Source organism: Hakea prostrata, chromosome 10 (genome assembly GCF_041222555.1).
Source record: "Hakea prostrata isolate BN-2017 chromosome 10, UWA_Hpros_2, whole genome shotgun sequence".
Lineage (NCBI taxonomy): Eukaryota > Viridiplantae > Streptophyta > Magnoliopsida > Proteales > Proteaceae > Hakea > Hakea prostrata.
In genome coordinates, this window is record NC_142609.1 from 43,340,992 (window position 1) to 43,363,404 (window position 22,413).

At 37.8% G+C, this 22,413-nt stretch overlaps 3 protein-coding genes across 4 annotated transcripts; 1 reads left to right on the forward strand and 2 right to left on the reverse strand.

Annotated features, from left to right (window-relative positions):
- The first annotated feature begins 3,287 nt into the window (after positions 1–3,287).
- ADF6 (actin depolymerizing factor 6) lies at positions 3,288–7,254 on the forward strand. Its single transcript, XM_089136724.1, has 3 exons — positions 3,288–3,488; positions 4,258–4,523; positions 6,866–7,254. The coding sequence occupies exons 1-3, from the start codon at positions 3,471–3,473 to the stop codon at positions 7,014–7,016; spliced, it is 435 nt and encodes a 144-aa protein (XP_088992850.1). The 5' UTR covers positions 3,288–3,470; the 3' UTR covers positions 7,017–7,254.
- A 583-nt stretch (positions 7,255–7,837) lies between these two features.
- BGAL15 (beta-galactosidase 15) lies at positions 7,838–11,559 on the reverse strand. 2 transcript variants are annotated; one of them, XM_089136721.1, is made up of 12 exons: positions 11,392–11,559; positions 11,187–11,282; positions 10,984–11,096; positions 10,829–10,895; positions 10,621–10,713; positions 10,372–10,515; positions 10,191–10,279; positions 9,884–9,989; positions 9,701–9,788; positions 9,497–9,615; positions 8,608–9,405; positions 7,838–8,505 (listed from the first exon to the last, which is right to left on the reverse strand). In XM_089136721.1, the coding sequence occupies exons 1-12, from the start codon at positions 11,557–11,559 to the stop codon at positions 7,906–7,908; spliced, it is 2,481 nt and encodes an 826-aa protein (XP_088992847.1). In that variant the 3' UTR covers positions 7,838–7,905. The 2 variants fall into 2 exon arrangements, with proteins under 2 accessions (XP_088992847.1, XP_088992849.1); XM_089136723.1 differs by having other exon boundaries at positions 8,674–9,405; positions 11,392–11,534.
- Positions 11,560–15,927: 4,368 nt separating this feature from the next.
- Positions 15,928–17,857, reverse strand: LOC149003218 (phosphoenolpyruvate carboxylase kinase 1-like). Its single transcript, XM_089137222.1, has 2 exons — positions 17,043–17,857; positions 15,928–16,556 (listed from the first exon to the last, which is right to left on the reverse strand). Exons 1-2 carry the CDS (start codon positions 17,818–17,820, stop codon positions 16,498–16,500), a joined length of 837 nt encoding a protein of 278 aa, XP_088993348.1. The 5' UTR covers positions 17,821–17,857; the 3' UTR covers positions 15,928–16,497.
- Between the last annotated feature and the right edge of the window lie 4,556 nt (positions 17,858–22,413).

The window sequence follows — 22,413 nt, forward strand, 5'->3', positions numbered from 1 at the left end:
ACCCTGCTCCATGCATCCACCCTAGAAGTCAGAGGATGGTTGGTGCCTCTCCTCCTCATCCTGTAAGAACATACCTTTCTTATCCGCCACCCACAAAATGCCATCCTCATTTGGGAAAATAGATAGATTGATTCGAAGCTCTTCCTGTTTTTGAATATTCGATCCAACATAATTAAAGGGCTCTCAAAATCATCTTTCTATCAATTCTTGGTACCCAACTTGCCGTGCTTACATTCACCTTATTATCCTTGCCAATCTTTCATTGTAGACCTTCAAGTAAAACTCTCCTCCCTTGAAGAATGCTTTGCCAACCCCAAGAGGGATTACTTACTACCCAACCTAGCTTCCAAAAAAGAGAAGTTAGGCTAATAGACTGCTTTCATAATCCTCCCAAAAAGTAAATCAGGTTCACGGAGTAACCTCAATGCAGCCTTTGATTGCAAAGCCTCTATTGTGAAAGAGAGGATCTCGCAACCCAAGGCGTCCCTTCTCTTTAGAGCATGTGAGTTTCTTCCAAGACAACCATTGAATGCACTTCAAGAAAGAGTTCTTTGGATGCAAGTATGAAACTCAATTCACAGTACCTTGTTGGAAATGCTCAGGCCACATTTGGTTAAATTAAATACAAAATTTCAAATTCCCATTTGTAAAGTAAATTGAACTGAATGAAAATTAGAGTTAAAAGTAGTCACCCTAATCATGGAAGATCAGGGATTTGTGTATGTTTTGATACAAACATCAAAACAAACATCCAGTTGTCTTCCATTTTATCCTTCTTTTGGGTTATATTTTTTCTCTGCGTTGTTGTCTCTGTTTCTCTTTCTCATACCATATTTGTTGAACTTCAGACCATATTTCCCACTGGGGGAAAATCATTTTACAGAAGGTGGTACCAAGAAATCTTAAATCTTGGAAGGGTGACCAGCTTTTTTTTTTTTTTCCCGGTGTTGTGACTATATTTTATCTTTCAGAATATTAAATGACCTCTACTCAAATTTTATATGGGGAAGGAGATGGTTAAATCTGACACTGAGTTGATAATTGATATGCTGCAAATCTAAACCATTTTCTAGAATATCTACTCTCCCTGCCAAATACTTTCACATAAGCCATCTTAGATAAAGTTGTTTATAGTTATAATATCACATATGCTCAATCATGGTATTGATTTTTATCAACTAAGCAAAACCCTTGTGATTATTGTAGTCAAAGTAAGTATGATGTAAATATGATTGATTACCTTAATTTAATCAAATAATAAAAAAAAATGACTACCTTGAAAGATAGACCGGAAAAAGCTTTCGTCTTAAAATACGCGGAGGGTGGAAAACGCTTTCAATGTGAATCGCAACCGTTGAAAAATCAAATGAAGAAAGAAAGGCATATCAAGACCATCAATTTTTGTACAACCCATGCACATGGTCGGTTCGAATTAAAGAAGTCATATGATACTCCATCATAATTCAATGCTTATCCAAAACTGGTATCTATTCCCACAAAAAATGTGGTCCCCACACCATAAATGGCTTTGGCCTTTTGACTTATATCCACGTGGCGGTCCAAGCAAATAGCGTTCTAATCACGCACCGTTCCCATTAAAAAGTAAGCCTTTTTTTTTTTTGGTTACAAAAAAGTAAGGCTTTTTTCAAGTATCCACGGCTTCTTATTCCTGCGGTTCCCTGTGCCGTGAACCGTGGGTCCCAGGGAATCTCTGGAGGCTCCGACTCTTTTGAACCACACAGTAGAAGAGTGGGGCACACATAGATGCCATTGAGATTATTATCTTTATGTTTTTTCGATGTCTACACATGGACCCTACCACTACCACGTGGTTCAAAAGCATCAGGTGGAACACATTATTCTCCCCCAAATTAGGGAGGTGATCTAGACTTAGCCACATGCAAATCTTAATCGTTTCTACTCAAAGATATCATCTGCCCAGACCTCTTATATGGATGGACAGATGGTACATTGCATATGCATATACTTATAAATGGATTGGATTTGGCTCGGATACACTAGTATTCGAATCCGAATCCGACAGAAATTTACAATAAGCATCCAAATTTGAATCCGAAACTTTATCGGATATCTGATAATAATCCCATAAATTATTCAATTATTGATTGGTGATTGTCATTTTTTATTTATTTTGATTTCTGATTTCCAATTTATGGTTACCGATTATCGTTTCCGAATCCGATTATCAACTCCTTTTTAGAGAAAAATGTTTTTACTTTACTCTAACCGGATAATTTTCGATTTCCATTTACCCCATTTATTGATTACTAATTCCCAAATCTGATTATCATCCATTTTTAGAGAAAATACTTTACTCTATCCGGATAATTTTTTATCTAGATATTATCCGATCCAATAAGGAATTATCCAAATCCGAATTTGATTGCGGACGGATATAGATATTTTTCAGTAAGAAAATTTTCGGATACGAACACCCTTAAACAAATTCGAAGACGAATTCAAAAACGAATTTCAGCTATCCATTTATAGGTCTACTTGTGAAATACCAAGTAATCATACATCGTCCATCCAAAAGCTTGAGCATATGGACAGAAAAGATATTTATTGTATATATAAATATGTTTTAATGTATTTTATGTGAGGTTTAACTTCGGGTGTTCTTCAGTTTTTTTTTTTTTTTTTGGGTACAAAGGTGCTTTTTATATATAGGTATAGGGATATTACATATACAGCCGGTAGGAGTTGAACCCATGACCTCTCCACTGAGAAGTCAAGTTCCTAACCATCCTACTGCTCGGATCCGGATCAGCGACCTTGTTGGGAGCACACCGACGGCTTACCACCACAAAATACAAAGGGGCCAGGGGTGGTGATGAGAGTTTTTTTTTTTTAAATATTTTTCAGAGGTGGGACCCACCATTTTTGTGGTTGAAAAACCGTATCTGTGCTCCCCGTCGGGGGTGATGATCCGGATTCGACTGCTCCTCCGTTGGCATGGTATGACGTCAAGGTTTCAAAGCCCCACCTAAAGGCCCACATATGGGCCCATTGAGACTTATATTTTTTGGTGAAGCTCATTAAGACTTCCCAGTACCGCCGAGCCGTACCGGAAACAAAGGTGGAAAACACGCAACTATGATTACCGAAACGTCGCTTTAAAGAATTTACACTCTTTGGTTTGGCGGTCTTTTCATGGAAACGACGCGCCTCTTGTCTTCTTCGCTTTCGAACTTCCACTCGCCCGGATTCTCTACTCTTTCTCATCCAGCTAAAAGATAATATTTTTCAAAATTCTTTTATTGAATTCTTATTCCCTCTCTCTCTCTCTCTGTCTCTCACATTCTCACCATTTATATCCACTGCAAAGCTCTTCAAGGAGGGCCTCTTAAATCTCAGTTTCTCCCGACCAAAACCAGCACCTTGCTGGTTTATCATTCTAATTATAGTTTTCTTCTGCTTTATCGTATCGTTGTTGAAGATTCTTGGCCATGTCGTTCAAAGGAGGGGTAAGATTTTGAACCCTTACTCTAACCCTGGAATTTCAGTTCTTTGGCTTTGGGAGTGATATTTTCTCTGAAATTGTGGTTAGATATGATGCAACTTCCGAGAAGTAGTTTATTTTGTATTTTGAGAGTTCGATTGTGTTGTAAGTTTATATTTTCATCTATATCTGGAATACATTGTGTTTTGATCTCCAACATGGGCAGATCCTGATCAGATCGTCACTTTCTTTTTTTCGTTCTTTGAAACGATTATGTGCAGCACTTTATGCAATTATCCGCTTAAGCGCTGGATTTGCTCTTCCATGTTTTACTATTATACTGTACTGTAAAGTTTGTTTTCTTCCTGTCTATACGCTAGGGGAGATCTCAGTGAATATCGTGATTGTTTACTGCTTATGCCGATGGTGTTTAGTGAATCGTACAAAGATCATTAGCATTAACGCAGTTTTTGTACGCTATGTTAGTGTGGAGACTTGATCTGGGATCTGGTTTTTAGTTTTGCAAAGGGAATCTGATACTAACTCCTCCACCAAATTAGGTAACGAATGGTGAAAGTCCTGCGCCCCTTTTGGTGCAGAAAAGTTTTGTCTCCTTAAGCACTCTACCAGATGTGTTCTGTTGTCTCATGTCTCCCTCTCTTTCATCATGCATGACTGTTCCGCTATTAAAACCTTGAATCATGTAGAGTGCATGGATCATGATGCACTTGGGGTTTCTATGTTCTTGAACCCAAATTGGAGTGAGTGCTCATCTATTAAGTTTTCATTTGCAGGCAAATGCATCTTCTGGCATGGGAGTTGCTGATCACAGTAAAAACACATTTTTGGAGCTGAAAAGGAAGAAGGTGCACCGTTATGTGATTTTTAAGATTGATGAAAAGAAGAAGGAAGTTGTGGTTGAGAAGCTTGGAGGCCCAGCTGAGAGCTATGATGACTTCACAGCAGCACTGCCGGAGAATGATTGCCGATATGCGGTTTATGACTTCGATTTTGTCACCTCCGAGAATTGCCAAAAGAGCAAGATCTTCTTCATTGCATGGTGAGCTTCTCCTTTTACCCCAAGCCCTATACTCTGTTTTCCATTTTGTGCCTGACAGTAGGATAGTAACGCAGTGGAATCATCATATCCTCTTTTCGATTTTCATGACTTTGTGGTTTATCATTCTTCTGCAATGCCGACTTAGCGAAGTTGTATTGTCTAGTATTTAGCATTCGTTCTAAAGGCTCAGGTTCTTTATAACCTCAACTTCTGAATTCAGCTCAAATGTTAATATATTTATGCATATTTCTCTTCAGTGTATAAAAATGCTTAATTTTATGAGGGTGAGACATTGATGGTTCTTTCATACTTGTCAAAATGTCCCGTCACTTGATGATCCCTTCATATTATACTTTCACTTCCAAAATTACATCTATCATGTTTACTTAATTGCATTGCCTTCTGCTTGTTGATCAGTGGGATTGATGCTATTCACAATGAGCACAATTATCATAGTAGTGTGCTTCCTGTTGTTTCAGCCAGCAGTCACCTGTGTGTCTTGGGTGGCTGTTCAGTCTGGACTTTCCTTGGTGTATAATTTTCAACATTTTTCTTTTTCCTTTGATTTTGTTCTTGTTTGGGTGACAGGTTTATGGTTGGTACTTTGATTATTACACACTTTTTATAGTTCATGCCACAATCTTAGAGAGTTAGAATTCAGAAGTAGTATTATATAAGTGATATGGTAAACGTAGATATTGGAAGACAAAAGTGAGATCATTTTCATGCGTAGTTACATTTCTGTTTGTGTTTTTCCTGTAGGCATATTCTTTTAAGCGATGAGGAACTTTTAACCTAGACGAGCCTTTTGTATAAAATTCTCTTGTGCTCAAGTATTTGTGCAGCACATTCTTTAGTTCCTACCAATAATGTTTTTATCTTTGACTTCTACTTCACCTGTTCAATTCTTTGACGGGACTACAGCTGCTGTGTAAACAGCACGTCTACATACTGCAATTAGCTTATCATACAGGTACAAACCACTGCAATGTTAAGAATTAGCCGATGAGTTAGTACTTGGTTCAATGGTGTTGACAGTGTGCACAGGAGGTTGAACGGGTAGGAGAAGAAACTGTTGACAACGGTGATCCAATATGTCTTTTTGAGTGGGGGTTCATACTCAACAAGGAATTGATGATAATGTATGCTCCCCATGCTAGTGAGATGACAGTTTGCATTGTACACTGACCAACTGCTGGTAAAGTTGGTTGCCCACTTCCTAAGCTGTCCTCTAAACTCATGCCTCCCAAGAATGTCAAGCTATCAGCATCCATACAAAAAACATACGCATCTGCCGCTGGTCAAAACTGGGATGAGGCCCTCTTGTGTAGCCTGCACATGAGGACGGATGTATATAGTGGTTCCATCCTGTGTTGGATGTTCAGCTCCTGCACCATCTCTAACTCTGGTCATACTCTTGAGGTCCCAAATACCCCTTGTTAGTTCACTACCTTCCATTACCTCCACCATCATTGTCATTGCCACCACCATTATCATCAGTCATCACTGTCTCCTCCTCCATGAGTAGGTTTGGATAGCACGCATATTTGACCACCTGATAATTTAGTCCTAGACTGATACCTTGGAGTCTTCCAGCATACAATAAGAGCCAAACTCAGGTTTTTAAGACTAGGGTTTGGCTGTACAAAATTCAAAAATGAAGGATTCAGGGATTCTAGCAAGAATAAGGGCTGGGGGTTGGTTTGGTTTAGGGGGAGGAAAAGGGTACTTCATCCAACTATGGGGTGAATTTGATGGTTGGACTTGGATTGTGTGATTTGAAAATTAGGTCTTCCTGACAGAAACTCCTAATGACAAACTCTTGGTCAGAGATTTGAATAAGAGCTTGGTCCTAAAATTACTTTCTCTTCAACTGAATGCTTATATTCAATGCCTCAGTACATAAGAGTTTTTATTCTGTTTCCTTCCTACTTGCTGCTGGTTCTCCCATTTGCTGTCCTGTAAAATATGTCATCATTAGTGAGTGCAAAGAAAGAGCAGGGGCATTGTGGTGGTTTTTCTGCATTGTTCAACGAATCATTGTTTCCCTAGTCCTTTAAGATTAGCCTATCAACAAGGCTATGAATTTGCTTATAGGCTGAACACACTTTTTTCAATTATGTTTTTCAGTCCAGGAACCCTTTACTTTTCTTTGGTAAGTGGGATTCTTGGAAAATTTTCATCATGGAAACAAGTAGTCTAGCTATCTTGTATTGTTCAAGTTTTTTGTTACTTGATTCCAAGCTGGATTCTGTCACCACTTGTTAGTCTGTGGTAGAAGGAATTTTGCTTTGATGAAACTTAATCACTTCATTTCATTTTGTGGTGTACAAACTGGGCAGGTCACCTTCAACTTCACGCATCCGGTCCAAGATGTTGTATGCCACCTCCAAGGACAGGTTCAGGCGAGAGCTTGATGGTATCCACTACGAGATTCAGGCGACAGACCCTACGGAGATGGACCTAGAAGTCATCCGAGACCGTGCAAACTGAGGAACACCTGTGGTTCAAAAGGGTTTGGCATAAGCATCTAATAGGTTTTGTTGGTTAAGAAGGGAAAGGGCTTCCCTCCTTTAATTGCTGATGGTCTGTCTCTGATGCAAATGACATCTTTATTGTTAAATAATCTAGAACCTGTGGAACAGGGGAAGCCCATGTCTAGATATTGAGATCTGGGAACTTTTGGTATATACTAAATGAAATTGGGTTTTAGCAAAACACTTTTGTCTTATTTTTTGCTTGATCAGATCAGCATTTGAGATGCATTTGTATCTCAAATGCTTTGGCCAGAGGATGCTTGGTCTTAGCCCTGGTTTGGTCTTGTAAATTGTTAAGTTCTGCTTCTACTAGAGGTCTCACTGAGAAAGGTGTGTGGCTTTGATGGATTGGATTGGAAGAACAGTAAATTGTTCAGGCCTCCCCAAGTTTGCCGGGACATGGATAAATTGAGTGAATGACATCCATCGAAACACAGCACGACCCATACGAATGTACAAAAGTACTGGAGATGGAGATGGTTGATTCATTAACATGAGAAGAGCATAAAAATATTACAGATCCTTGGGAAATACCCTCTATCTAGAATCCATGGGGTCTAGGAGAAAGCAACATTCTCATAAAGTTAAATGCCCGAGTTATTGAAATTATTTTTTATTATTCAATGCTGAAGATGGGTAAAGCAGCTACATGATCAGCAATTTCACCTAAAGTCCTAAACAGTTTGGGACTAGACTAAAATGGAGACCTGCTTACAATCTAAGATGAACCTTAAAGACACAATCTTTTATGTTTCTTGTGCTCTGGTTTTTGCCTCCTCTTGTAACCTAAAATCATCAAAAGAGAAAGAAAAATAGAAGTTCCAAAAAAAATAGTGACTACTCCATTAACAGATGGCCTCCACAGCAAGTCTCTTGGCGATGCCACTGTTGCAGCTGCTTGAGCCTAGGGTTGCTTCTGAAGCCACAATGGTACAAGACTCCTTCCCTACACAGGCCTGCTCGATGACTGACAAAGCATTTGAAGCCTCACAAGTACCTTTCTCGAAGGCTCCACATTCCCCTTGAGCGTCACCAAAGCTTGCAAAACGGATATTGGAGATGGTTCTACCACCTTGGCAAGACAGCTTTAGTGTCTTCCCTTCATGGACATTCCCACAAGCTGACCCAACAGTAACAGTCAGGAAATTTACATATAAAGGGTTCCCTCCCATTTCCTCAAACAAGACCAGTGTGTTCTCATCTTCGCGTAGGAAGGAGCGTGGTACATGGTAATACCTTTGAGATGGGTTCCCACAATTTGTTACACACTTAGAGTCAGTGTAGCTACCGCGGTAGTCACAAGTAGAGTCGCAACCATCTTCATCAGCAAGGAAGCTTGGCCAGTATCTACCGATGCTCTGACCATTCACCCAAGCTTGACCCTTACCCAGACCTTGCAAGTCCACCACAACTGGTTCAGTTCCTAATGGAGCTTTGAAGGTAGTCTGCATATACTCCCCAAGAAAACAGAGAAACAGAGGTATTATAATCAGATACAAAAGCAAATAATTTGAATGATAGACTGTAAAACAGAGTGAGTTACATACCTTGTACCAAGTCATAATCCTGCTGATGGGAAGATTTTCAGTATGCCATCTCCTGTGAGATAGGACATCATAGAGCCGCCTGTCCTCACCCTGCAAACCAACCTTGTAAGTCCAATTGTATGCTGACAGGTTCTTAATTAGTATCTCATCAGGCTGAATCTTTGCAGCCAATTCAACTGGTCCCAAAATTCCGCTTGGCGCAGTGTCATAGAAGGGACCATAGTTCTTCAACCCAACTGTAGCACTCAACAATGCGATCAAATTCTCACCAGATTTGACCTTGATCATCTGCTCAAACATGAAAGAAGACCCTCCAGTTTTAGCCCATTGGGATCCAACATGTTTGCCATTGATAAAGGCATGAAGTACCGGGCCTGTAGTGGTCACTCTTAGGGTCATGTCAAGACCATGGATATGATCTTGTTCATCAATTCTCACATTGGTCATGTACCAGAGGTAATCACTGGTATCAAAAGATGCAGCCTTTTGCTCCAAGAGGTGATTTACAGAGAAGGTACCCTTTCCATGACGGGCGGTACCCCTAACATCTTCAGGCCTCCATTCCCAGCTGAGTCTGCTGGGTTCATCTTCTGCTCCATTTGGCTTCTTCACCATTATGGAAGTTTGAGCATTAACCTTGGCAGTGTTGTAGACTTCATTTTTGCAGTCTGGTAGAATACTAACAGACCAAGCAGGGATTGTGTATTGAGTTCCTCTGAAAATAATATTGGCATCACTGCTCTGATTGGCATTGGCAAGGAAACAGCTCGATGTTTCACTTGTGTTGTACACAGTTGTCTGTAGTAATAGATAGAGCCTCTTGAGTTATGGTTTTCATAATTCAGAAAATTAAAACAATTCAGTGAGGAAGTCTACTTTAGAAACTCACATAGATAAAATTTCCCATGTCAGTAGTGTTGAAATCTCCATATGTGAGAACATTCTCCATTGATTTAAGGAGATGATGTAGCTCCTTAAGATGTCCCCATTTGGGTTGATTCAGATTTCCTATAATTAAATTCCCAAAGAAGTGAAAGATAGAATAACAGAAATCAATATTTTCAAGCATATAAACATAGGTTGATTTGATTACCAAATTCATCAAGAGGTGCATCATAGTCATAAGTGGTGGTGATATATGGACCTCCTGCTACCCTTCCGAAGTTAGTCCCACCATGGTACTGACAAAATTAGCAGAGATTATCAGTGAAATCTTATAAGAAGGAAGAAGAAGCTGCGGTAGTTTGGCCCAAAAATTTAAAAGAAAAATACTAACCATATAGTAATTTTGGAAAGTACCACCAGTTTGAAAGAACCTAGCAACTGCAAAAGCTAAATCCTCAGCAGTCCTGTGTGGGTCTTTGCCACCCCAGTTCTTGTACCTGAAATTTGTAAAAAATGTGAACAAAACCTGATGATTTGCATGGTTTGATATGTGTGATTTCGCTTTCTCTTGACTGTAGTCTAAACCAGCTCTCTCCCATGAATCTATCTCTCTCATCCCCATGAAAAACATCTCTGCTCTCTTGTTTTAAGAAAGAAAATTTAAATTTGAGTCTAAGAGAAGAGAATGGAGAACTCACCATCCAGACCAATTCTCAGTCCACATCTTAGGAGTATTAGGGTTGGTTGGAGTGAAATTATCACAGTACCAACCATTGCAAGTGTTGATCTACTCAAAAATAAATGTCAAAATCATTAGTGATTTGCAGAAAGGCAAAAATGAAATCTAAAAATAAACATAGATGAAAATTGCAAAATTACCATTGGGGGAGGAGCATCTTTTTCTTGACACATAATCCATGGAACACCAATATTAAGGGATTCAGCCATATTAGCACACCAGTTCATGTACTGTTTTCCAGCATCTCCATAATTTGAGATCACATTACCATATTCATTTTCAATCTGTTTTTAACAATAATATAATCAAAATATTAACAACTATCACAATATTTTAAATAAACAGTGTGAATTTGAGAAAGAACTACTAGAGATGTATTTATGACAAACCTGAGCAATGATCACAGGTCCTCCTTGTGAAGCAAAGAGCTTTTCTTTCTTTACCTTGTCCACTATCAAAGTGGTGAAGTTCTGCATCTCATTCTAAAAGGGATAGAAAGAAAATTATAATTTTAACCATCAATGATTTCATAATTGTGAAAAGAAGAAAGAAAAAAAAAAAGGCAAAAAGAGTGGATTAAAAAGTTAGTAAGATTACCATAAACACATAATTCATTGTCCTCATTGCAACTCCGGGCAAGTTATGCAACCACACAGGAAATCCTCTAAAAAAGGAAATTTTTTTAATCAATGAATTAATATATAATTACAAAATAAATGATAATAAATATATATCATCAAAAGATGATTTACCCATAATTCCATTCAGCACAAACATAAGGTCCAATCCGAAGAACAGCATAGAGTCCAGCATCTTGCACAGTCTTAAGGAATCTAATTATGTCTCTGTTGCCTGTAAAATCATACTGAAAAAAGCAAAAGAAAATGAATATTAGAATCATAGTAAATTTTTCTTCTTCCAACAATAAAGAAATAAAATTTAAGAGAAGAAGAACCTGGCGACGAATGGGCTCATGTATGTTCCAAAAAACATAAGTTTCAATGGTGTCAAGACCACCTTCTTTTGCTTTCTTAATCAAATCTGGCCACATCTGGTGCATTACACATCAATAGATTAAGAAAAGCCATGAAAAATTTAAAATAAGGAAAAAATATAAAGAGATTAAGAAATTAAAAGGAACCCATTAAACAAAAAATCACCTCTTGAGTGCTACGAGGGTAGTGAATTGATCCAGATAAGAAAACCTTTCTCTGTCCATTGATTTTGATTGCCCTTCCATCATATGTAACTTCTGTAGCGAATGCAGAAAACCCACTTAGAAAAATCAAGCACATTACAGAAAGTAATGCTGTTCTTGACCACTCCATGGTTGTTCACTTCACTTCTTCACTGAGAGAAGAACACAAAGTAGAGAGATGACTGTGGAACTGATCAAATAAGAGTGAAGGGTTTATGCATTTATATAGTGAAAATAGTGGAATAGAAATATAGGATAAGAGAAATAATTTACCAAAAAAAATGAAGATAGAGAAAATGACTGGGTGTATAGCTGTATTGTTGACGAGGAAGAACAGTAGGCTGAGCTCTTCTGAAATGCCACGTGTTACCGTGAGAGCCGTTGTAGCAGAGTTGGTATCCTATATGAGAACGATTCTCAGGCGTATACATGGAATCTATCAATTTGGTAGATAAAATTACTTGAAAACACTGAAGAGGCCGAGAGGGTTAGTTTTAAGAGCCTTTCTCTCCTCTCTCTTATCCTTTTCTAATACAAATTTGGAATTCACAGTTTTCAAATTCCAAATTTACTTCAAATAGATACCTAAAAATAAGGAAACGTTAATGTTTTTATCATTTTTTGGTCAAGAAGGAAACGTCAATTGAAACTTCAAATCTGATATCTTTTACCAAAAATAAAATAATAAAAATTTGATACATTTCCTTCGATTTTGGTCATTTTGTCTTTCTCTTGGAACTGGACAAATTTGAATGTTCGGATGAACTCAAACGCTAAATTCACAAAGATAAGTCTCACTCAAACTCAATTGTATTTCCTTGTAATTTTAATTATAGAATTGTATTACACTTGTAACTCTCTTCGAATTTCAACATAAATTAAACACTTCCTATCGTGAAAAGATAGTGAAGCTCTCAGAAATCTTTTATATAAGTTCTTAATGTGACACTTAATATACCTAATGTATTTTTCTAGGTTACAGCAGTCACCATAAGAGATACAAGTACTTCGATAAATCAAGTGGTCAGAAAACATTTATCTCAAGACATGTGACACTTGATGAAGAATATTTTCCCTTTGCTTCATACACTCATTCTCCATAGGGGTGCAAGTTTGGCCCTGACCCGCCCTAAGCCTGCCCTGAGCCCGAACAGGGCTTGGGCTTAAGATTTTGGCCCAATGGATGGGTTAGGGCCAAAATATTCTGGCCCTGAACTAGGGCCAAGGGCGGGCTTGGGATTACTCTCTGGCCCGTCCCTGATTTTGGCCATGATTCTAGCCCTGATTTTGACCTTGATCTCGACCCTAAATCTTGGCCCTGATTTTGGCCATAATTTTGACCTTGATCTTGGCCTTGATCTTAGCCCTGATCCTGGCCTTGATATTGGCCCTAATCCTGGCCCTGATATTGGCCCATGATTTTGGCCCTGATTTGAGTCGAGACCCTCCACCCATATAGAGAGGAATTAATTATAATCAACACGTGTCAAAATTTTAAAAACATGATCATGTTTTGTAAAAAATTAATAAAAATAAATTATATATTCATTACCAATGTAGTAAGCATTCGCCTAATTTTGGTCCGATCCTGACCCTAATTTTGGCTCTAGTCTTAAATGTTAATTTGACCCTAATAATGTACTAGATTTTTACCCTAATCTTTACATTAACATTGATATAACTATAAGTCTCGACTTTGACCTTTAGTCATTTTGATCATATTAGACTATGATTTCACTTTTTATATTATTTTTAAGATAATTTTTATTTTTCGAACTAAGTCATTTTTAGTTCCAAAAAATCATTGATTTTTTTTTTTGGGACTAAGGCGAGATAATATATTATAAATAATAAAATTTAGTATATAGATAATTAATATCTAACAAATCTAAATCCAACTTCTCATCATGAATATTGACATCTTTCTTTTGCCTCCAATGTGATATTTCAGAAGAAGGGGGAACAAAATATTAAGGATAGATAGTTATGTTTGTAACTAAAATATAATTTTCTTTAACTACGAAAAAATATCAATAAGTTATCGTTGATTTACTTATTAACAAAGTTTTGAAAATAAATTTTTTATTTTGGAATAAGGATATCAATGAGAGGGGTTTTCAATTTCCATCACCAAAGTAATGGGAGAGGTTTTCAATTTCTGTTGTCAAAGCAATGAGAGACTCAGAGATCAATATAGAATTATGGAGTATGAATTTATTTATGTTTAAAGCAACATTATCAACTTATTGATTATTTTATCATTTTGTATGAGCTTGAATCATCTTATATTTTTATGAATTTTATTTTTAGTTTACTTATGATACTTTTGTTATTATTATTATTATATTTTTTTATGAATTTGCATTTGATATTTTAGGTCAAAGGATAGGACCAATTAAGGCTTGGGCCAAGATAGGGTCAATCAGAGTCAAGGACAAGGCTAATCAAGGTCAGGGCCAATTAGGACCAGGGACAGGGCTAATCAGGGTCAGAGCCAATCAGGGCTAATCAGGGTCAAGGCCAATCAAGGCCAGGGACAGGGCTAATCAGTGCCAATCAGGGCTAGGGACAGGACCAATCAGAGTTAGGGCCAGGGTCAAGGCCAATTAGGACCAATTAGGGCCAACCCATCCCAACCTGGCCCAATTAGGGGGGGGGGAATGGGCTTGGCTTAGCCCTATAGGGCTTAGGGCTAGGGACAATAATCCTTGGCCGTGAACTAGGGTCAGGGAGAGAATGGGCTCATATTAGAACATATAAGGCTGGGCTTGGGATTGCAAAAGCCCGGCCCGTTGCAGCCCTAATTCTCCATCCCCTACCTCTCTACCCACACACCCAAGCCCTCTGCTTGTAACCCATGACAACATTTTGACCCGCTCTCACAATCTTAGTACCCATACCCAATCACCCTCCATTGTATCTACTCCTTCCCCCTAGCATACAATTAATTCCAGCCCCCTGCTTTGCTATTATGGACCACAGCTGAAAGCCCAATAAATCCATGTCCACCCAACCATATTACGTTGCCAACCAACCCACAAAAACAAGCCCCACCTTTACTTCCATCAAGCCCATCGAATCCACTAAATTCCCTTCAGCCCATTCCTTCATCCACTCCTATCCAACCACAACCACCAGTGGCCCATCATTCCATGAAAACCTGTCTCAAATCTGGTGTAACCAAACTAATATCCAAAGTCAGTTTCATGACAACCAAACACCCTCTGCCTTCTGATATTGAAGTCACATCCTATGCAATTTGTGCCAAGTCACGATTAATTGGCTAACATCCTAACTAAAGGATTATAGGACTAAGATCAAGGCATTACAATCCAAGCTCAGCGTCACATGCAGGGAACATTCAAAACTTCCAAATTTGAATGTTTCGTTGATAGAGTTAGCAACGTTGGGAACTCAAACACCAAATTTACAAACATGAATCTCACTCAAACTCAATTGTATTCTCTTGTAATTCTAACTACAGAAACTGTATTACACTTGTAACTCTCTTCTAATTTCAACATATTAAACGCTTCCTATCGTGATAAGATAGTGAAGAAAATTCTTTCATAAATCTTTTATCTAACCTCTTATATCATGCTTGTGCATATTAACTGGTCGATGCACTGTCAATTGCTAATACCTTGTCCATTTCTGAGAAGGAAATGACCCATCCATTAATCACAACTCTTTGATGTGACTTATAAATGAATTTCAACCATTTGATATGATGTTAAAACACATGTCACACATATACAAAGAAATTGATGGTCCATTTCCTCGTCAAAAGTGGACTGAATAAATTCCATTTTCATTATTTGGTGCATCTTCTGATGTAATTTCATCAACTTACAACTATTTCTTCCTCTTTAATCGCACCTCTTACAGTCCATTAATGGTGTCAATTGCATACTGAAACTATTTAACTGTACCGAACTGCACCGATCAAAATTCGGTACGATACATACTAAAACTAAATTTCTTCGGTACGGTTCCGGTTTCAAGTACTCATATCGTTGGTGTATACTGAAACCGTACCGAATTGGTACCGTACCAAATTAAAGAATATAATGTAATTTTACAATTAAAACACTTTACCTTACTCTATCCCTAATTCCCTATTTTAATTTTTTGTTTTGTCCTTCACTCATCTTCTTAAGTTTTTCATTTCGTCCTTCACTCATCTTCTTAAACAAACGGTTGTGGCATGGGTAGAGTGATCCAAGACACTGAAGACAGTGAAGGTGTAATCCTAGGGTCCATATGAGATTCTAGTTGGAGAGGCGGTGGTTATTTGATCAGGCCTCTTGGAGGGTATTTTCTTAGCCAGCGATCACATCATTTTTGAAGTCTGATGATTCTTTGAAAGTGATAAACCATTTCACTTGTAATTGTTCCTCATATGCGCCAAGGACATTATGCCTTCTTCTTTTTTTTCGTCCATAAGACATTATGCCTTAGCTCGCTAGAAAGAGTTGCATAGGTGTTACTTTATCCAGATTATGAATATGTTTAAGATCAATCAGTTCCAAATATATTTCTAATTAACATGTTCGAACTCACTAAGTACTACTCCATCACAGGGTCATGTAGCAACCGAAAGAGACGATTGACATCAACTCAACTCATCACCACACACGCAAGGGTGAATTTCATATCAAACATCGCATGCATACACACAAATCTATATATTTTTTTTTTTTAACATACAGACATACATCTCTAGTATCTCAAACTTTCTTCGTGTCTCCCATATAAGGGCAAATTTACACACTACACAGACTTTAAGCTTCAAATCGTCTTCCTCAACTACTATCCGCAAGTAAAACGCCTACCACAAGGAGAAATGGCCAAAAAGAAAAAAACGAAAAAAAGAGTTAGTGCCAAAGCAGGCTTGCCCAGTGCGGCAGCTCCTACATTCTCCTACTGCATCTCTTCCTGTCCCATCCATCTGATGGGAGAAGAGAAAGAGACCAGAGTGGTGAGGTTGGTACAAGCTTCATAACATCCTCTATATGACTTATATTTCATCAAAAAAGTAGTAATATTAGTCATGTTCTTTACACTCTCAATTTACATCAGCCGTCATCGACATAGCTTCTCCTCCACTTCTCATCCATGGATGCCCTGAAATTTTAAAACAGAAACCCACAATGTCAGTCATTGAAAACTGAAAAAACAAGATACAAATGGAAAGGGCGAAAAAAAGGCCGCATAAAACGAATCAATCGGTTACAACCAACCAAGACAAAACGATTCAACAGAAGGTAAACCGTAAACAAATAATAAACCAGGAAAAATTAAGCTAAAAATAGGAAACTAAAACTGTTCGAATGGCGCCGGTTTCGGTCTCTCACTCTCTTTCGCTACAAAGTGAGTGTTCACTAAACCCTAAACAAGTAGAAACCATAACTAATGCGTAACTCAAGGTAATCAAGAAATTGAAACCAAAAACGGAGTTGATTTTGAAATTTTAAACGAAAACAGAGTCTTTTCTTTCTTTTGAGGTTTTAAAAGAGATCCGATTCGAAGGTAAACATAAAAAAAAAATTAACAATCGAGAAAAAATCGTGAGAGATTAATCAAGAACGTGACAGGAAATGTCACACTTACCGAGTACTTGCTCGGCCGAGAATCTCTTGGAAACGTCCTTTGAAAGCATCTTTCTCAAAAGATCCTTCGCCGCGGGCGACACAGAGTAAAAGATCCGAGTCGGAAAGCGGAGATTCCCCCGAAGCACCGCCTGAAAGATATCAGCCGTGGAATCACCGAAAAAAGGTGGAATTCCGGCCAACATTATGTACAAAATAACACCGGCACTCCAAATATCGACTTTCTCACTGTAATCCCTCCCGGAAAGCACCTCAGGCGCGACATAGTACGGCGTTCCAACGATCCCCCTCATAGGTAAGTCATCGTGAAAGATCTCAGCAGATCCAAAATCAGCAAGCTTCAAGCGGTTCCGATTATCGAAAAGTATATTATCAGGCTTAATGTCACGATGAGCAACAACTCTCCGGTGACAATGAGCGATTGCATCCATTAAAGGCAACATGACAGCAGCAGCTTCCAAATCAGAGAAAGTGCGCTTGGAGATACGATCGAAGAGGTCTGAAGAATCGCAAAGCTCCATAACAATGTCGAGATGAGTTTCTTCCTCGTAAACATCGACGATTTGAACAACGTTAGGGTTACCGCGGAGAATCTGCATAATCTTGGCCTCTTTCTGGATGCATTCTTGATCGAGAGAGTCGGTGAGGAGACGCTTGTCGATGGATTTCAAGGCGAAAGAGTCGCCGGTTTCCGGAGAAAAGCACCGGAAAACGGTACCGAATTTTCCCTGACCGATCTCTTCGCAGATTTGGTATTCGTTGTTGAATCTCTTGCTCATAATTTCTTGGCTTTCTGTTTTGGTTGGGTTGGATTTTGTAGAGGAAAGGAAAGCGGGTTTAAGGTATTTATAGAAGTGAGGTATGAGTCTTGAGTACACTTCGAGTGGTTTTTGTCCGAATTCTTCGGGGGAATATTCGTTCAGCGTGGTTTTCTCCAAACACGTGTCATATCCAACGGCTGTTATATTTAATTCCTCCAATAACAATGGGCTATTGTGCCTTGTAGAGTTGTAGCTTGGCATGCAAGTTTTCCAAAAAAATGAAAAAGAAAAAAAACACATGCAAGTTATTTGATATCGGTGGTCACTGATGAGGCAACAAAATAATAACTTGTATTCCTTTATTGTCCCTTTCTTTTCCATAAATACCTTCGTAAACCTCTAGGATTGTATCATCTTCCCGTACAAGCTTACATCACACTTATTTACCACACATTTTATATGGACGGTCTTATTTTTGAGTTTTCTTATTATTATATTCAGATATAAGCTCCATTTAATGGTTGACAAAAAGATGATGCAGACACTGTATGATGGATGATGTAAGAGATGGTGATTTTGGGAATTGATATTGAATATGTGAATCTCCATAACCATTCAATTGTAAGGATAGCGATGGAAAATCAATGATACTAACAATTAGATGATCTTGTTGCCAAAAGTACGGTTAGGTGTCGAGATGGGTATTTGATTAGCTTTTTACCAAGTAGTTCATATCCAATATAGTATGTGTGTATATATATACAAGTATATAACGATATATATATTACTATAATGGTTATATAGAATTTGAAATTTAGATATGAGAAGTGAGCCTATCACCTAATGTGCGTTACCTTTATCTATCAATATGGAGAAGTTCGAGAAGATTAGATTAGTGAAGAGTTAGGCAAAGTGGCAAACACTAGTGCATGTATGTGTGGATAAATATGGCATCAATTCAGTCCTTTTTATATGAATATGAAGACCACACGGAGGGATCTCTTTGCTTTTTGGATTTGTCTTCTTCTGAAACAGAAAAAGCAAGCGTGTTGGCCGTACCTTTTTATCCATCCATCCTTATAGAATTCAAGAGGAGAGAGAAATGCAACCAAAATTAGTGATGACAAATGATAAAAATGTGTTGACATAAAAGAGACTCATTTTCGTGTATATCGATAACAATCCTCACATGGAACTTTCTTTTTTTTTTTTTTTTACAAAACGGGTCAAATACCCAAAAAAACAAAACAAATCAAACTAGAGCATAACTCTTGAGACAATCCTCTCTAAGGATGTCTGTCATTTCCTGTGGGGGATCATTGAAAAAGACCAGATCATCTCTTCCAATTAGCCGTCTCTTAGACAACCAATCAGCAGCCTTGTTATTTTGACGTCTCACATGACTAAATCTAACATGGCCTCGAGAAGCATATAACTTTCGAATTTCAGCAACTAATCTTCCCATCGATCCTTGTTCGTTAACTGGTCCAAGGGTCCAACCTAGGTAGGGAGGGTGTATTCGTATTTGGAGTGGCCATGCTCCCATATCCAACGCTATCTTTACACCTTTTTTGATTACGCGTATTTTCGCCTTTACTACATGACATAGAGGAATCTTGATAGCAAATCCTCCTCTGAACAAGCCTTCTTGATCCCGGATCACATAGAACTTTCTACTTATGACAAATGAGCTTCTAATTAAGAATTTTTTTATTTTTATTTTGCCCATTTATATCGGCTCTAAACTCATGTTTTATTTCATTACCCAAAAAAAAAAAACAGTGATCATTATTTCATTTTGCACACTCTAGTGAACTGAGAATATTACAAAAAACTAAGGTGAGCAATGGAAGCGATTGGGACCAGATGTTCGGAGTTGGAGGAGGTTCATGGAAGAGGCATAGTGAATGATTCAACTGCCAATCAGGCGTTATTTGACAAATGGAATATTGGTTGTAGCTTTGTGTTGGCCATGGCATTAGTACATCATTGGTTGAGACACCCAGAGAGATGGTTGGCAATTAACAGTGATGATTCGGTGGCTGCTGGTAAAGGCGGGTATGGGGCAATTGGGAGAGACCATGAAGGGAAGATTATATTTGCTATTGCTGCTGGTTCTTTGGAGGACAATATTCTCATTTGTGAGTTACTTTGCATCCGAACTGGGCTTTAAGAAGCAATACGGAGTGGGTTCCACAGTGTGGATGTTCGATCTGACTCTCTCAACGCTGTCTAGATTGTGAATAGTGATCTCAAGATTCCATGATATATTATGGATGTAGCCAGAGCCAAATCGCTTTTTTTAAATTGAATCAAGTGAACAACGAGTTGTTTTGTAAATTTAAGAAAATTAAATGAAATTATAAAATATTTCCCGTCAATTATAGGTAAAATGATTATTTTAAATTCAAAGTTACTAGAATACTTACATTAGATTTTTTGTAATATTCCAAGTTGATTAGATTTGACAAAATAAAATATTACTTACTTAAGTAGGAAAAAAAAAAACTCTAACTAATTGTCCCACTGTTTTGTTTTCATGAGAGCATTTGTGTAAATGGCATGGGATGAGCATATATAAACGTAATCAAGTAAGAAGTTCTTTAAGAACCTTCTGTGAGCAAATAACACAAATAATTAATTTTTCGAGTCCATTTTAAAGTCTTAATCTATTGACGTAGTTGATGGATTTGTATTAGATAAGGTGATGGTTTTCATCATAATTGTGTAACTAATACATCTGAGAGGTTTTGAAAATCCAAAGGAGATATGTGGTTTTTGACCAATTTTTAAGTCATATGGGGATGATTTTTGAAATGTTATAAAGTAAAGTTATAGTTGCGTTCATGAATCTCTCTATTATTTAAAATTATATACGTAAAGCTTCTAGAAAGAAAGATTTTAATATATCATATACAATAATTAATTTTTGAATAAATATAATTTATTTTATAATATTTTTTAGTTAACATTTATTTTTACAGTTAAATATTTTTTTAAATCCCAAACTACCTTTAATTAAATAGCATTTTTAGTATAAACCCCAAGTAACAAAAATAATGTGCTAAATCTCGTTAAGCATCTTTTAAGGCTCTTAGATTGAGATCTCAATCTCGAAAAAATCTGGACCGTTGATATGGGTATGATGACTCATGTCTTTTCCCCTAATATTATGGTACTGAATCGAATCGAAATCCCAAAAGCTATTTTAAATATGCTTTGGATTCCAAGAATCTAAGTGGAAATGGAATATCCATTTTAGTTTAGTTTAGTTTTTTTGACACGTGTTGTATATCCAACGGCTGATTGGTCCGCAAATTTCGTGATTCTTGTTGTGAAATAAAGAAAAGACGCTGGTCGTACACCTGGTCAGCCAAGAAAGCCGTACAGAATTTTCTTCAATACGAAATCCGTACAGATTTTTCTTCAATACGGAATCCGTAGCATAGCACGTGAGGACAGACAATTTAGTGCTGCACGGATCATACATGTAAAAAGAAAATAATTTTCTAAGAAGAAATAAAAGATAAATCTATTTGATATTGACTTGACAACAGCTCACAATTGAGGGGACAAATGAAGTGTCGGTTCAGAGCTCGAGAAGAGCTTTGAACTTCTTTATCTACAGCGAGATATCAAGATTTTAGTGCATTAAATGCTTAAATGAATGCTGAATAATTATGGGTAATTTTCATCTGGACCCGTAAGGTTTGATCTATGTCACTATTAGTCCGAAAAGAATGATCCTTTGCATATGGCTCCCCTGAGGTTTCTAAAAATGATTAATTAAGGATAAATTATAATTTTGATGACTAAAATACCCTTATAGTTAAAAATACAAATTATAATTGTAATTTAATCTTTTTATTTTATGTTCAAGGGTCTTAAGATTTCAAATTTACAAAACTCAAAGATCCTATTCCCATTACACAATAAAATAAAACCCTATTTCGAATACTGACATCCACAACCAAGAACTGAAACTATCGTATTAGTTTATGGGTCTTTAATGGAGGAAATACCGCATGTTCAGAGTTTCAAAGGAAGTGGGTTCTTATCAAAACCAAGGTTATAGATCTCCCAATCCATCTCAAGGATCTCTATTTTTCTATTAACTCACTTTCCTAAGAACTCGTCTATTCCATCTCCCAAACCCTCACAGATGCTCTTTCTCACCATAAAATGTCGCCATGCCAATCTCTCTGGTGGTAAGCGCAGGATTCACACTGGCCTTTCCATCTGGAAGGGATTTGAGGCAGTCGAAACTCCTCGACCTCGCCAAACACCAGTAACAAGAACACCGATTATGAGATCTTGGGAGGCTTGATCTAGATCTTGGTTCCCATGGCCTGCCTAGAAACCCGAATCCGTTTTGAGGCCAAGGAATTGAGGAGTACAAGTGGTGTGGAGGATATAAACATAGTCTTCATACACACCCAGAACAAAGTCCGATCGGCGGAGGGATTTTGCTTGTTCTTCGTCTGGAGAGGCGGTGAAGCCATGGTAGGCAGTGTCGTAGGTATAGAAAAGGGAAGAAGGATCACTCTCTTGCAGATAGGGAATCCGAATCGAGGAGCGCCGCCATGGATTCCTCGCGAGCTTACTTGAGGA

What these genes read in the sequence shown, in the direction of transcription:
- LOC149003218 (XM_089137222.1), bottom strand. Translation starts at nt 17,820, where the DNA reads ATGAGCAAGAGATTCAACAACGAATACCAAATCTGCGAAGAGATCGGT. An exon ending in CTCGGCCGAGCAAGTACTCG is followed by an intron (nt 16,557 to 17,042) that starts GTAAGTGTGACA and finishes TTAAAATTTCAG; the next exon opens with GGCATCCATGGATGAGAAGT.
- BGAL15 (XM_089136721.1), bottom strand. Translation starts at nt 11,559, where the DNA reads ATGGAGTGGTCAAGAACAGCATTACTTTCTGTAATGTGCTTGATTTTT. An exon ending in ATGAGCCCATTCGTCGCCAG is followed by an intron (nt 11,097 to 11,186) that starts GTTCTTCTTCTC and finishes TGCTTTTTTCAG; the next exon opens with TATGATTTTACAGGCAACAG. An exon ending in TGCACCTCTTGATGAATTTG is followed by an intron (nt 9,616 to 9,700) that starts GTAATCAAATCA and finishes ATTTAATTATAG; the next exon opens with GAAATCTGAATCAACCCAAA.
- ADF6 (XM_089136724.1), top strand. An exon ending in AAGATCTTCTTCATTGCATG is followed by an intron (nt 4,524 to 6,865) that starts GTGAGCTTCTCC and finishes CAAACTGGGCAG; the next exon opens with GTCACCTTCAACTTCACGCA.